Raw genomic sequence first — 16,219 nt, forward strand, 5'->3', positions numbered from 1 at the left:
ATGGACGATGTGGTTCGTTTTTACATTTCTCAGATGACGTTGAACAAGAAGTCGTGTGCGACTGGTAGTTGTTTCTACATTTGCTTCAAGTTCTTTAGTACATGCGAGCATTTTTGATCTGAACAGATTTTCATCGGATTCTCTTCAGTTGAACAAGGACCGCGCTGCTTTTGTTCGTCAGCTCGAAGACACCAACCCGGACTGTAGAGTATGTTCCACATTTTCCTTTTTCATCGACAGCTAGCTTTCCGTCTGGCTGAAATCGTAATGTGCCAGTGTTTGTATTCACTCTTCAGATAGAAGCACAATATGCACCATCAATAGACTTCACAAAACACGTAAGGAATCTCTCTGTGCGTTATATATCCACTATTCTACCCACTGAACACAACCTTGATGACTGGATTGTTCTACCGTTGTTTCAGCATGGTCAAGTAAGCCAGTGGTATTTTTCTTTTCATTTTCAATGCCATATCAGTGCACTAGAATCACTCGTAGTGACTATAAATCCAGTAGGGTCAGAACGACCTGAAGCATGGCGCAGTCGTTCAAGCGGTAAAGCTCCAAGTAGGACCCCGCCATCCACAATCGTGCTGCAAAGATTTATAAGGATCTCATTCAGCGAATTCGATTCCATCCGCCCACTCACTAGCACGATTCACGTCGTTTTGAACCGACTGTATTCGCTCATGACACACAAAGATATACTCTATTACTCAGATTCAGGATCCTTCTATCCTTTTATCCTTTTACTCTCCTTCATATTGGAACACTAATCAAAGTTCGACGCTTGATACTCTCCCTCTCTCTTTCTATTGCGGAGAAATGCAAAATTATCTAGCAATGCTTGAGGAATACGCACTTACGCACTTGTCGAAAAGAGGAAAGATATTTAAGACAGCGTTCAGAAAAATGCTTTTGTTTTCCAAATGTTCGGCACTAAAAGATATGTACCGTTAGCACCACTTTTGTTCGATTTCGAGCCAACTCTGTATTCTTGAATTTTTTTATTTCTTGTTAGAATAACTTCGGAGAAAAATCTAGGTTCGGTTTCAGGACATACCAATTGACAATGATGGTCGCACTGCAATTTTGTTGGCGCATGCACCATCTTTGGAACGCTTGCTAGAAATGTGGCGGGACAGGATTGATGGCGAACGACATGATCGAAAGGAGAAGAAGCGTCAACGTAAGGTGGAACGACGAGAAAGCCGGCAGCGTAGACGGTGAGGAACGACTCTATGATATGACGTTTCATTGTGCTCCTTATGGATCTACAAAAGAAAGTTTGAGACCCTCCACAACCTCGCGGGTGAAAATCGACTAGAAGCTGCTTTCCAATGATTCGCTTGCAGTTACACTTAGATTTCCACCTTGTTTGAAACTGCTTCCCGATGTTGCGCCAGATCAAAACGATTTGACTTGACCGTATGTCCCGAAGGTAGAAATGTGGAACTTTCAACAAAGTAAGATTACAAAGAAAAGTGTCATTTTCAGAGAAAATCCACATAACTGCAGATTTTCCAAAATTAGCTGCCCTAGTCATACTTTTCCTGCAGTTCTCCTAATCTCTGTCGTAATTTCCATCTACTGCATATCAATACCAACCGCTTTCTTCGTACTGTTGTTTCTGTGCAATTGTGAATCGAAATAATTCTCGAAACTACTTTGATGCTTTTCTCCACTTCACATCGTTTACTAATCAGAGCTGAAACGAGTGCCTCTTCACATAAATCTAGTCATGTAATGGTAAGAATGTTATTACAGAGCGGAAAAACGAAAGCTAAAGGAAAGTCCAGAATTAGAAACTGGAATAAAGCTCTACAAACACGATTGCGAAGAAGAGTTTCATGGATCTCATGTTCAAGTCAGAAATTCTAAGTGAGCACTACCCCTTTTTTCCCCTTTTTTCTCTCCAATGACGGTCTTTCATTATTTTTTGTTACTCAGATGCACTTCTGAAGACGATGTGTCGAGTGTAAATTGTCAGACAAGTGTTGTGAAGAATGAGAATGATGTCTGTAGCAGCACGGATCGCGAAGCCAGCAGGGGAGGCTGCAGAAATAAGGAAGTCGACCTTGTGTTTGCTCCTGGTGATTTTTTCTTTCCAAAAAATCTTCAAAATATTGTTGTAAAGATCCTCATTGGAACTATGCTTGCTGACTTCACTAATCAAGAACTTCTCGATCTGCTATTTTCCAGAAGGAATGTTCTCATTGACTTACGTTGAGAAATAACTGTAACTGAAACTCTGCAACTGTTCAGGATAGAAGAGTTATTTTCCAGATGTCGTGAAAAAGGAAGAACCTTCCTCCGCACAACAGCACGACCCACAAGCATCTATCACTGAGACGAGGCTTGCAATCAAGAAAAACCACAACTCTGATCAATCTGATGTAAAGTAATCTTATTCAGTTCAAAATTGACGTACGGTAGTGACAAGCCGAAGGAAAATAAGGAATTTGAGGGTTAGGGAGGTTGAACGTAATATACAATAAGAGCTCTGTCTTTGGAAGAAGGACAAACGGTCATCCGAAAATTTCTATGATTTTATTCTATAGAGGATTACGAGTAATTCACTTTTATTTCTCTTTGCTGCTACGTCGATATGTTTCCTTGCTTCCTTTCTTTCTATAGTTAATTTTTGCTGCAGTCTCTAGCAAACAGGTGTGCAAAACCAACTTTCCGTTGTAAATGAAACTGGGTCCCGGATTTTGCTTTGCACACAGCAGCAGTGACTTTAAAATTTGGCCAAGACAATGGCTCTTATCTAAACTGTTCTGCTAGATACGAAGAAACCCGATTTTGTTTTCGTGCTCTGTTAATTTGGTTTTTGTTCTACTCTTATGAAATAGTAGTTTCACTAGCTTATGGCCTTATGGAAAACATGACTGAACAGCATTTTACTCTTCTTCGCATCTCTGAGAAATAACAAAGTAAAATGAATTCATAAGCTTTGTTGAAAAATTCCAGAGCTACGAGCTGTAAATATCGACTCAATGAGACATTAGCGTCCATTGCAGACACATTTTATTCTTTACTTGTCTTTACTTACTCTTTACTGTCTTTACATGCAATGTCACTTCTATTGATTTATGCTGATATATTCATTTATTATTACTACTCACAGGGCATTTGAAGAAAGCGATAAGTAAGATTATTCACGCCATTATACTCTTTGAGACCAAACATGATCATTCAAGCGAAGCGATGGCGAATATGAAGCAACCTTTTAGTGCGGCTCCACTCACAAAATCAAGTATTGCGTATTGTCCCAAATTTTCTCTCATGCGGATATCAGTCCGGAAGACGGCAGTAGACCAAATGACAGCCAAGCTTGACAAGCAGTCGGCGTAAAAAGTATTGTAATATGCGTCCTCCATGGGGCTTGAATTGAATTCTCTCTACAGAATACTCCCTTGCCTTTTTTCTTTCTACTTTTTTTTAAACGGTTTTTCACTATTTTTCGTGTAGTAATGCAGGATTAGTATCATATAGTCTTAACAAAGTTCTTTTCTTTTTTTCGTTTGTTTTGCTTCAACGGCGCTCCTAGCATCTTTGATTATTAGGGATTTAATTTCTGTCCCATGTTTACGTACTTGTGAGCATCCTTCATAGTCGTAATGCAAAGAAAACTCTTTTTTACGCTGATTTAATGGTTTATTCTGATGACAGCGAATCTCCTCAAAGACTTCGATTTGAGGGATTGGATTTCCACTCTACTTTTCGTATAACCGCGTATAGTCGGGATTTTTCCAGGACGGATTTTTGAATTTCCATACACGAACGATTGTATAAAATCCCAATCATGCACAGTTAGTCGAAGAATGGGAAAAAACCCAATGGTTACAAAACAATTTCTTAGTAGACATGCTTAGATACTTAGATGGCCCGTCTTCACTGGACGTGCGGGCCCCACCATCTCTTCCACTCGTTTCCTCCCCTCGCCATTGTCATCCAAGATGTTCTCAAGTTTCGTGAGTGACGTTGACGAGGTCCTTGCCGTATCCAGCTGAACTCTCAGCTGGTCCATCCGTGTAGCGAACACGTCACTCCATCTCGTTGGAGGTCTCCCTCGAGGGCGTTTAGCATCTCTTGGGATCCTCTCTAACGTACTTTTAGTCCACCTATCGTCGATTCTTCTCATGATGTGATCGGCTCATCTATGTTTTGCTTTCGATACATATTCCGCTGGCAAAGACGGGACATTCCTCTTAAGTCGGAGCTGCGAAGACCGGCTAGGTGTTGTATGCGTCGGTTAAACTTCAGAAGGCATCTCTCAAGGGCTCTGTGGGTAATAAATAGCTTCCTAGACGTGGCAGCGGTGTCTGCCCACGTCTCCGCTGCGCAAGAGAGCGCTGGAAGAACTGTCGAGTCGAACAGATGGGCACAAAGATCTTGGTCCGTCGGTTGGTCCGTAGCTTCCCTGACAGCTGCTGCCCATGCTGCTCTCACTCTTCTATTCAGTTCTTCCTTCAAGTCGTTTTCCATGTTCATACAACCGAGGTATACGTATGACGGAGTTTCCACGATTTGGGAGCCTTCAAGTTGTACTCCTCCGTCCTCGCAGTGCGCGTTCTTCATGAACTGTGTCTTCTTTCTGTTTATTCGTAGTCCTATTCTCTTCCCTGCTTCGTTCAATTCGTTGAGTATCGTTTCTGCTTCATTGGTATTGCTCAAAAAGAGAACGATGTAGTCCGCGAAACGAAGGTTCGAGAGAAATCTTCCATCAACACGTATGCCCCATTCTTCCCAGGATAGCGATTTCATTATTAGCGATTGCAATGCAGCTGCGAACAGCTTCGGCGATATAGTATCGCCTTGTCGTACCCCCTCTCTAATGGGTATGGTGAGAGGTGGAAAAGCTGTATCCTAGTCGTGCATAGATCGTAGCAATTGGCTAATGTCCTCACATACGACGCCCCTACACCTTGATCGACCTGACAGTATTGCATTCCTTTCTACGCTGTCAAAAGCTGTCTCATAGTCGACTAAGGTTAGAACAAGGGGCAGGCGGTATTCCCGGCAAACCTCTATGACCCTCGACACGGTCTGGATGTGGTCCATGCAGCTGAACCCTAGGCGGAATTCAGCTTGTTCTTGAGGCTGGGCTTCATCCAGCGTCCTAGATATGCGCGTGAAGATGATCTTGGTGAATACTTTGTATAGCACGCTCAGCAAGCATATCGGACGGTAGTTCCGGAGGTCCTCTCGATCACCTTTCTTATGGATAAGAACGGTTGGCGAGGTCTTCCACTGGTCTGGGATCCTTTCTTTCTGAAGGTAGGATGTCATGTGTGCTGCTAAGATTACATGAAGCGGATGGCCACCAGCCCGAAGAAAGTCTGTTGATATAAAATCAGGTCCGGGGGCTGTGCCAGGTTTCATTCTCTTGATATCGACTCGTACTTCCGAAGGGAGAATCCTCACTGGTGGAGCCCGATCATCCCCACTGGTGGAGCTTCACCAGTGGGGGTGATCGGGCTTGACACATGAATTGATGAACGGAAAATGTTCGAGTAGAACTTCTCCGTAATGATTTCCATCTCACGATGAGAAGACGTGCGAGTCCCGTCTTTGCTCAGCAAGGCTTCCAGCAGAATATTATATTCGTCTGACACACTTCTTTAGACTCGTTCTTCTTTGTGCCGCTTCCAGAATCTTCCTCCGCCTGTATTTCAAAAGATTCTCCTGCAACGCTTTTCTGCAGCTAGTGTTTGCTACTAACCGCTCAATATGCGATGCATTCGGATCAAGCCTCAAAGCTCTTCTTCTTTCCAACAATTCCTTGGTGGTCTTCGAAATTTTTATCCAAGTTTGTCGTGCGTGGCTTCGAGGCGCGCTCAGCACAGGCTCGTAATCCTCTGAACAGCATCTCGTAGTCCACGTTTGGGTCCTCCTCGATGTACCAGTCACCTTGGGACAAGGAGTCCTCGAGTACGCAATCGTCGTAGACGACGTCTTTTCTCCTTCGTTGCCGATAGCAGATGTTCTTTTCCATCGTGTGGCTAAGTCGTATACAAAAGGATGGTACTACTGAGACATCAAGTAGACACCACTTCCGGTTGGTGAGTATCTGGTCGATCTCCGCACGAGTCGCGCCATTGGGCGGTTCCCATGTCCACCGACGATGATCTTTTTTTCATGAAAAGAGAGTTCCCATGAAAGAGGCGAGCGGCGGACAACAGCCCGGCGAGACGATTGCCATTTTCATTCCCGTCCCCCAGTCCAAATCTTCCAATCCTGTATTCCTCTTCTATGGCCTTTCCTAGTTTTGCGTTGAAGTCTCCGACAACAAATTTGTAGAAGGACTTCTCGTTGCGGATTACTTCCTCTAGCTCCTCGTAAAACGCGTCCAATTCGAGTTCATCAGCTGCTGATGTTGGTGAGTAGCAGTTGATGATACTGACGGGTTTTCGGCGCAGAGGGCGGAGGCGAAGAATGGCCAGACGAGGTGACCGGATCTCGTGAGAATCAACAAGACAAAATCAACACCGCCTACTTTTCGCGAAGGAAACTTCTCTCCACGAGTGACGGGTGTATCGTCATTCATCTGCCGTACATCGCTCCTTCTACACTTGGTCTGATAGCCTCTCACCGATCGCCATACCGCCATAGGGCTCAGTGTGCAGGGTACCGAGGCAGTGAATATGCCGGATTGGCAAAAATACTTTTCCCCAAAATAAGGAGTCCTGCAACAGCTTTCCCCACTGGTCAACCAAAGCCCAACCTAAATGGATCAGGGAGCCACCTTACAACATTTTGCCAAGACGGTGGTGAATCTTAGCAGTGATTTACTCTTAGCTAGGCTTCCGATTCCGAGAAGTCGGAATGTCGGATGTATCGAACTCCTCAGCTTAGGAGACCCTGCCGGAGGATGAACCTCCGCTGTGCATCGCAGTTCGGCGCCCAGTGTCACCTCCACGTCACTATGAGGCGGTAAACCGTTGTGGAGGAGTAGACATATTAGCAGCAAAACAAAAAAGGAAAGCAGATAAAACTAATATAAAAGTGCTCTGGAATGACTACCTAATTCTACTCGTGAACTTCTCGTTAAAAAAGGGAAGTTTCATGAAAAACAAGAAGAAAACTTCCACGAAGGTCTTGCCGTGCCGTGTAGAGAGAAATGAGCTCCTTCACACCAAGGACGCGATGCGCCATTCCGATGCAACACATTTCACGCAGACTGCACATAAGGCCGCAGATCCAGAGAAATTTTCCGGATGAACAACAACTGTTAAGCAGCGTACGGGTATTCTTGAAGTTACCTTTTCTGGTGACAAAAAGTTCATAACGTAGCTTACGAAAACTAGAGACTAAAAAACGAAAAACTATTCAAATACAGAAAACCGGTTATCCAAAGCATCAGAAAGTTCAATTTTCCCGACAAAGTAACGCACTAATTCACCACAAGCAGTAAAGAGATAACAGGTAAAATGGATTGTGGTTGAAGTATTGTAACAAGCTAACTCTTTAAACCCATCTGATGATGTTCACTCTACTAGTTTTTATTTCATTACTCGGACGGGTGTAAGAGTCACTTCGTTAAGTAGACTGTTAATCCTGATGCCCCTAATTCTTTCTTACTACTTTCTGGACTAACCCAACATTTAAGATCTCCAGGACAGGTGTCTTCATTCTTTGTTTAGTGGGTTATATTTTTTCAGAGGATTGGATTGGAAACATCTAACATTAGTTTACTTCATGATTCTGGTATCGTAATCGAGAAAAAAGGTATTGTTGACGTATCTTATCCTTTTCTAACTTACGTATACTAGGTTCAAAACGACATAAAGCACGTTGCAATCGCGTAAGCGGCGTGGTGGGGAAAGCTGTTAGGAGCGAGGTGGGACCATCGCGACCTGCAACGATGAATGGTGCTAGCGAGGGTACTTCCTCAATCTTAACTGTTGCCATCCACAGCACCGCTTCGAGCGCAGCCGCTTACGTGGCTGCACGTGTTTCATACACTTTTAACCTTACTATATATCCCGGACTAATTTTTAGGTTCCGCTAATGATAACGAAGTTGCAGCATTGGAAGTAGACGATGGAGTTACGGCAATGGAGCATCAAATAGCTTCCATGGAAGCTGCAGAACTCGCTCAAGATACCAAGGTTCAGTATCTGTTTCGTCATTTGACAAACACGTTCTAAGACCAAACCTATTACCAACCTTTAGATAATTGAGGATGTAGATTGCGAAATACATTTGGAGTCAGACCACGCTGCATATAATCTCGAACGAGAATTGAATGGTGAGCATACTTAGTGAAACTCATGTATGGTAACTTATTTGGTGTTTCCAACCACATCATGTTAATCTTTCCACAGCGATTTCTCCCTGCCACTAGAACTTTGCTGCGAGCGTATCAGTAGTTGTAAACGGTCTAGTCTGGATACAGCATCACAGACGCATTAGATTTTGTACTCATGTTAGCAAGATTAGCGGTAGACGGATCCATATATGGTGCGATAGCTATCGTACCTTTTCTTGCAAATATGGTGACAACCTCATTTGTTCGCGATGGCTTTCTAACTCTTTCTCCCTAGAACAAGATTTCAACTTCTCTTCAATACTTACTTCGAGTTTTAGGAGAACCAGTGGAATGTAAGAAATTCAAAGAAAGTCTATTACGCGTGGAACCCTCATTTGTGGTAAAGGAATCGTTTGTTTAAGATTCAGTTTCACTCATCCGCATGTGTTTTTGACATTTGATAAAGCAACAAACAAACGTAGGTCATTCTTCGGTGGTAAGTACTAGTTTGATATCTGAAGGCTTGGAGGAACCGTTTTAGTGAAATGATACAACCAGCTTTAAAGCTGATCCAACATCATTTCACCCGCTTGTTTTTATGCAGTTTGATATCGATGGCGGAAGGCAAGATGGTGCAATTTTATATGAAAAAGATACGTATTTTCGTGGAGATGTCTCAAACATTTGTAGGATAAGAAGACCAAAAGATTTTTGATTAATATTCCTAAATTTCAGAAGTTGAAAGTGGACGTGGTGTATCGAGGTTGCTAATAACGCAGAATGCATTAAGGCCCATGAATGTTCAGTATAATGATATAATATAGGGATGGATATAAAATTGATAAAAATGGATTGATAGCAAGTAATCTAGTTATTATTGGGTGCTCTATTTGATGAAGCAAATGAGTGGAAATGAAAGTGAGAAAGAAAAAATCAATTATTCTTCCATAATTTTTTTGTTGTTAATCTTTGTTGGTCAAAGCTGACGGTACCTCTAACTACCTTAGGTGGGACATCGCTTATGTGAAAAAACCTATTATAGCCGAGGTTATTCGCTTTTCAATGACCAAGGGATGTCCACCTTATTCAGTTTTCTTAACAATGCGTTATTTCAGGTGGTAGATCCTATACCAGAACCAAGTCCAGAACCGCGCCCTTCAAAAGCGGAACTAAAAAAGAACTCGGCGTCAAATAGAGTCAAGACCTCTTTGTTACAGCGTATGGCCGAAGGTCATGAAGTTGACGTGAGTTTCAAATGCATTTGAAAGTGGCTGGCAGTCATTATCGTAGAGAGAATGAATGATTTTTTCTGTAACGTATTCTATGTTCGTTGCAGGTTGATGCCACTAACGCTGCTGCTAGTGAAAACGATTACAGGAACACGTTTTGCTATTTATGTCGAATCGATTTTTCTTCTTCTAAAGGATTATATTTACACAACGTAAAAGTAGGTCTATCCCACTTTTTTGTTTGCGTATTTACTTTAATTCTGTTTTTGATCACATCAATCTCTTGCTTATCAACTATCAAAATTCTGAATTCCTTTATTGAAAGGAAAAGTTCGGGAGTGTTCATTCTGTGCTCTTTTCACTATTTTGTAGGGTATTGCTCGGAACGTGGCTTGTAACTATCACGGCAAGTAATTACTGTTTGCGAATGGCAGAAGGATTCTTTAAAGTATAGGAATCAGAGACGTCAAGAGGGGATGAGAGAACCAAAAAATCAGTTTTCTTAAAGAGGCATCTGACCACTGATCACCTCGATCACCTTGACTCCTAGTTGATCTTCGAACAGGTCGAGCGGGCGCCAATAATTCTTCCATTTGTCCCGATCGCGTGCCAGAGTCGTCCAGTGGTTCCTCCTTTCGCGTGGAACACGAAGAGCATCATATTTTTCTTTGAAGGACTTCGTGAAGAAATCTGACCATTGGGTCGGCGGTCTTCCTGTAGTGCGCTTAATATCGCGGAGAACCCAGTCTCTCACGGCTCTGGTCCAACGGTTGTCGTTAAAGCGCATCAGATGTCCAGCCCACCTTATTTTACTTTCCTTGGCAAACGCGGCGGCGTCTCTAATCTTCGATCGCTGACGTAGGAGAGAACTTCGAATCCCGTCCCTCACTTGCGTTAAACAGGATACTCCTAGCATCACTCTCTGAATTGCGCTTTCAATGACGCTCACCGCGTTCTCTTCCTGCTTGCGAAATGCGCAGGTTTCCGAAGCATAGGTCAAAGCAGGAAATACGGTGGTGTTGAAGAGGTGAGCACGGAGCCGGGTGTTCCTGGTCTTCTTCACTACATCTTCGACGCTGGCGCCAAGGTTTCCTCCGGAATCAGGAGACTCTTTTCTATTACTGTGACATGCAAAGAAAAATTTAAAACCCATGGGCAGGTTGCAAGCCTCCGGTCTCACGAGTTTTTGGGAGAACTTCCGTTCTCCCGGAGTGGAAATGGGGAGCTTATTTGTTGGAGGCGACTCCAAACCGCCTCCCTTGCACTTCCCAGTCTTTTGCAGGCTTTTGGCCGGACCGACGTGCGGGATACAAGCATGTCATGAGCCAGTCCTCCTGAATCCATCCGCGTCTGTGGACAAGCGAAAGGTCGCTTTTGGTCCGCGATTAACCCTCCTATCCGCCACCCGGGGACGCGCCACGTAGCTTCGCGACTAACCGGTCCCTCTAGTGAGAGAGATCCGTGGTGAACACTGCTAGTATAGAAAAAAAGAAACCCAGCACGGTCGACTACTGGTGAACGATAAAGCAAAGGGAGGGAGGGGAGGGAAAGATGGACTGTCCTCAAGTTTGATTAGGCAATGCTATATCGCGGGCAACTAGGTCCCGAAATTTTGCTGTTAAAAAGTGGCGAGAAAATGTAGTTCCAGCGGATACTCCCTATAACCAGATTTTTTTTTTGCTTTAGAAAGGAGGTATAGAGAGGTCTTCGACCCATAAATGGGACCCACTAAACTCTGATGCGAAAACTCAAGATTACAGAATAAGAAATAGAGTCGAACAAACCATTTATAAACACGAATGTGCTGATTTTTGCTGCTCAGGGAGATCTGTTAAAATGATCAGTAAATATCTTTGTTGAAAGAGAAGATCACTTAGCAGTGATGGGCATCTGAGAATGCATTAGGATGCAAATAATTAGATACAAGCTGTTGACACCACCCCTCGCTGTAACTCGCGATGGTCCCCCCTCGATACCAACTGCTACGTTACGCCTCACCATTTCGAGCGCAGTTGCTTATGCAACTGCATCGTTTTCGATGACTTTGACTTTACTGCAAGATATATGTGTGCAAGCACCCCAAATGATGACTTATCACTCCCTTCACTTGAACATATCTAAAATTGGAGGTGACACTTTCACTTTGGAAGGGTCCATCCTACCGCACCTGCCATTTGCCTTGACACGTTGGCGACAACGTCTGACGGTGCCGTCCGACGTTTCTCCCCTTGTGGGACAATTTCCGATGATGTTGGGGGAACCGCCACAAAAAAAATATTATCAGGACTTATTAAATATTTAATATGTCTTGTGATTTGTTTTTTGGAACATTGTCTGACGATCCAGTCGAGAAATTGGCGCGCAAAAAAGGTCGCATGCTTCCACGCGGCACATGGAAACAACCGCTTGGTCGTGTGCGATGTGTTAAAGCCTGGAATGGGTGTCGTTCAAATTCGTTCGTTCTTCTAAATTCTGTACTACCGATCTAAACTGTAACAATCGTTGTACCTTCCCATCTTTTACGAATTTCAATTTTTAGTTGCATTCCGAAGGCGAAGTGCAGTGTGACGTTTGTTTCAAACCTCTAAAGAACCGTATTACACTAATGAAACATAAGAAACTCCATTTGGGGGCTGAAGATATGCATTGTATGTGCACGGAGTGTGGTCGTCCATTTAAGGTAAACATGTTTCATGCAGCTTTATTTCATTTTGTTCTTCCTAATCAGATCTGCTTTTATAGGATAAACGTGCTCTCACTGCTCATATCACTTATACAAGGCATATGCTTTCCATCCCCACAACTTCCCGATCATGATCTTCTTTATATGATTGTTTCAGAAATTAATGGTTTTGAGTGTTTTCCTTCCTTTTTCGACTAATTAATTAGTGATTCGGTGAAAAATGTGTTATTATTGTTTCGACGATTCTATGTATAATTATTAGTGAGACTTCTGTTCCGTTAAAGGTTTTTTCTACGGCTATATTGTTTTTTTCTTTTCGTCTTTTCATCGCAGCACAGTTTAAGTTTCGCTTTAACTAAAACCCTCCCTGTGAGGGGCCCATACTCTTTTAAAACCAGCAAAGTCGGAATTTCACCCCTTATTTCAGAGAAAATAAACAAATAATAAAAATAAAGCCCAGATTGGTGATCTAACTCTTGCACCGTTAAGTAGACTTGCATCTTTTCTATTAATTTTTGTTCATTTTGCTTCAACTTCTTTATCCCATGAAATGTACTCACTCCTCTACAGATAGCAGGAGAAACGTTCTATCTGTTGAGAAACAATGACATCGCAGCAGAGCAATAAGTTTAAGGTACCATTTTACAGGAACATTTGAAGGGTAGATCTGACCGAGGAGGGTAGCAGCCTACGCACGTCATGTATGCCTGGCGCGTGTCCGTAACCCGAAACAAACGCTTGTTGGGTTTCTGCTGGAGCACTGAGAAGCGCGGGCGAAATTACTCTGTGAACAAAACTACCTTCGTGAATACCGATAGTCGATTTTGCCAGGAATGCAATCAAAGAAAGAACGGATACGAGTTAGCAATGCAAAGTCAGAATTCCGTGCGGAAATTAGAAGCATGAGTCCCAATATCTGCACGGCCTTCGTTTGCAAAATCCGACTAAAACGACAGGTTGTATGCTGCAATATGATTTACAGTGATGGCATAATTGGACGGTACATATTCTTGTTTCTCGTGACTATACGTGATTTCGTTCTCTATGATTATGGATGTATGTACGGAACGGCCTTTATTATCGCGTATTGTTATTGACGAACTGAGGAAACATCTCGCCGCGTGTCTAGAAGAAACATGCTACAACAGAACTTACCAAAAAGATCTCGAAACATTGACTCTCATAAGAAGTCGGATTGAAATGATGGTTTTCTTTGCAGTCTAACGGCTCTTTCTGCCAACAATCGCTGCTGAGCGTGCAATCGGATCGAAACTATCTGAAACCTGGTGCAATGCGTAAGCGACTGGACTTGAAAAGATACGGTGGAGCCCTTACTCATCCTTGCAGTCCGGTTTAAGCTAGCGAGGGTCCGCAATTGCACAAGGTGTCTGGTTGTTTGACCCGACTGTCGACCCGGCGCGTTACCGGTATAGTGGAGTCAACGCGCGTCAACATAAGGAGCGGATACGCTCGAAGAAGCGGTGGACTGTAGCGGTTGGGATCGAAGAGGGATCACGCTATCACTGCTCATTGTTGCAGTTCACGATGGTCACACGTCGATTCGATCTACACCGCGGAGCTTCGAGCGCAGACGACGAGCGAGCGAGCGTTTTTCATGCCGTTTTGACCCGACTATACCCACCTATGCATCAGACGTGAGACGTCGGAAGGAAACAGAAAACTTGGAGTCGACTGTTGAAGCTTGTCAGAACTCGTACACGACCAGCTCGGATATCGTAACAGCATACACCATCCACCTTAAATTGTCACTGGCATGTTTCCATAGCGCACAGTCGAAAGTTACTTTCACCTAGAGGATACGATTAACGATAGTGGAATACTTTGTCCCTTCATTCACTTCACTAAACACAAGACAGCACCTAACACTTGTCCTTAACACAAAAATACAACTATGAGGTTAAAAGTATAGAAGAGAAAGCACGCGCAACCTCACCCCTTGGCTGTTCCTGCGGGTGCGGCAATGGCGAACTGCAGCAATGGTCTGCTCTAACAAGACTCCCCATCGATCCTATCCGCTACGCTACACCGGTTCGAACGCGCAGCCGCTTACACAACTGCACCGAGCTTTGTGCCGTTTTGATCGCTATACACACACTGGGAAGTTCCCGAGCTCAGTAATCCGCTCTCGTCTGTCTACCATTTCTATCGAAATTTCCGACCTCAGTCAGGTGCATTTTCGTTCGACTGCTATCATGAATTTACAGTGGTTGTTTCAGTCTGATCAAAGCGACCTGACTTATATTATGGTTAGAACGACATGAAGCACCGTGTAGTTGCGGTTGCGCTCGAAGCGATGCGGTGGCGGCTAGGATCGAGGGAGGACCTTTGGTAGCACTACTCTCAGTTGCAGTTCGCTCGATTCCAACTGGTTTCTCCAGCGCGCCGCTTCAACTGCACCCGTTTACGTACTTGCACCGTGCTTCATGTCGTTTTGACCCGACTATATGACGGGAGTGCGTAACCGATAGCGCACGTGGTGTTAGCTGGCTGCAAAACTAGGCGAGGGTCCCAACGTGGATCCTTGAACGCACCCGCTTACGCAATTACACAACAAATCATATCGTTTTGACACGGCTGCATTCGTTTGTAATTGCAATTTTTCTCCTACATAATCTTAGAAAACTACGACTCTCTTTTTACGCTCAAAGATACTATGAGAAATGTTTCTCCCACAATAACTATACTCTTCCACATACTTCTGAGAGACCCACCGCAACATCCGTGCGTCCAATGTGTCACACACACCTGTGAACGGACGAAAACCCGTCTTTTGGAGTGCAGCGTTACGATGCACCATAAGCCAAGTTTCAACGAACTGCGCTCATATTTCTACAGTTAAAGGCAGCATACCACGAATCAGAAGTGGTGAGGGAATCCCCAGGAAAAGAAGAGATGGGCTTGTAGTTTGCGGGATCAGGAGTCGTTCCGCTCATCACTACCTAATTGTAAAAATTATAAAAAAAAAGAACGGCGTAGAGGGCGCCATTTTTAACGATGATTTCAGTTGTGCACGCGAGCGGTCGAAGATTAATTAGCTCTCCTCCTATTCGAGTAAAACCAATGAACGTGCTACTGAATGGACTGACACGCGTACATAGAGGCCCGTTCTGAAAGAAATGAGCGGAACCACGCCAGATTCCAAAATCTACCATCCCATCTCTAGCTTTTTTCGCGAATCCGCTCCCCACATAAGATTCATGGCATGGCAGGAAGCAATGAAGCACGATGTAGTTGCGTACCCGACCTCCCTGGGAGTGATGCGGTGGAGCGTAGCGGTTAGGAGCGTACTGGGACCCTTGCTGGCATCACCCATCGCTGCAGTTTGCGATGTTCCCACCTCGATTCCGACTGCGCGTACGCCAATGCTCTGTGCTTCATTTCGTTCTGACCCAACTCCCTTTAATCATGATATGAACGAAGCCGACAACACAAAGTCGGACGTACGTCAATCGAGCCACATTCGAAAAATTGCACAGTGATTGCGCAGGAAGCGGAACCTCTAACCGACTGCGCTACACCAATCCAGTGATTGTAGTACACATACCGTACAATACAATACAATGATTGTATTGTATTGTACGGTATGTGTATTTGTTTATTTTGGAATCCATCACCATCGATTTGAGACTATCGTAGAGTAGATAAAAGAGTCCGGGTTGCTCTATTTAGAAACGTGACGCGTACGCTGCGCAACGTGCGCGGGACTTACCCTATCAAAAATCACGGGGGGTTCATTTTGTTGGCTGTGATTCCTCCTAACTTGTGAGAAATGTTGATAAGTCTCCATGAAATTTGATTTCGCTATCCTTGCTGTGTTTGCATGAAGAATATCGAAATGACTAATTGCTTCCGGAACTCGACGAAATTCTATTGACCATAAACAGAGTTGCCAACAAGTATCACATCTTTTCTCGTGGAAAACTTTTATGATTCTTCGCTTAGCAGATGTTTTTTCCTCTTTCGTTTCCACTGTTTATAAAGAAATTTCAGAGTTTTGTGCCCTGGTTTTAATCAAATATCCCTTCAACG

At 43.8% G+C, this 16,219-nt stretch overlaps 1 protein-coding gene across 5 annotated transcripts; it reads left to right on the forward strand.

Annotated features, from left to right (window-relative positions):
- RB195_011350 (uncharacterized protein) lies at window positions 1–12,303 on the forward strand (the record flags this gene model as incomplete). 5 transcript variants are annotated; one of them, XM_064192721.1, is made up of 16 exons in its annotated part: window positions 1–12; window positions 149–208; window positions 297–353; window positions 426–434; window positions 1,057–1,226; window positions 1,768–1,881; window positions 1,951–2,093; window positions 2,287–2,396; window positions 7,668–7,734; window positions 8,008–8,117; window positions 8,182–8,257; window positions 8,596–8,657; window positions 9,373–9,501; window positions 9,594–9,704; window positions 12,026–12,166; window positions 12,229–12,303. In XM_064192721.1, the coding sequence occupies 16 exons, from the start codon at window positions 1–3 to the stop codon at window positions 12,301–12,303; spliced, it is 1,446 nt and encodes a 481-aa protein (XP_064050302.1). The 5 variants fall into 5 exon arrangements, with proteins under 5 accessions (XP_064050302.1, XP_064050303.1, XP_013301359.2 ...); XM_064192720.1 differs by having other exon boundaries at window positions 297–338; XM_013445905.2 differs by having other exon boundaries at window positions 297–338; window positions 8,035–8,117.
- Between the last annotated feature and the right edge of the window lie 3,916 nt (window positions 12,304–16,219).

Source organism: Necator americanus, chromosome III (genome assembly GCF_031761385.1).
Source record: "Necator americanus strain Aroian chromosome III, whole genome shotgun sequence".
In the NCBI taxonomy this organism is placed as follows: Eukaryota; Metazoa; Nematoda; class Chromadorea; order Rhabditida; family Ancylostomatidae; genus Necator; species Necator americanus.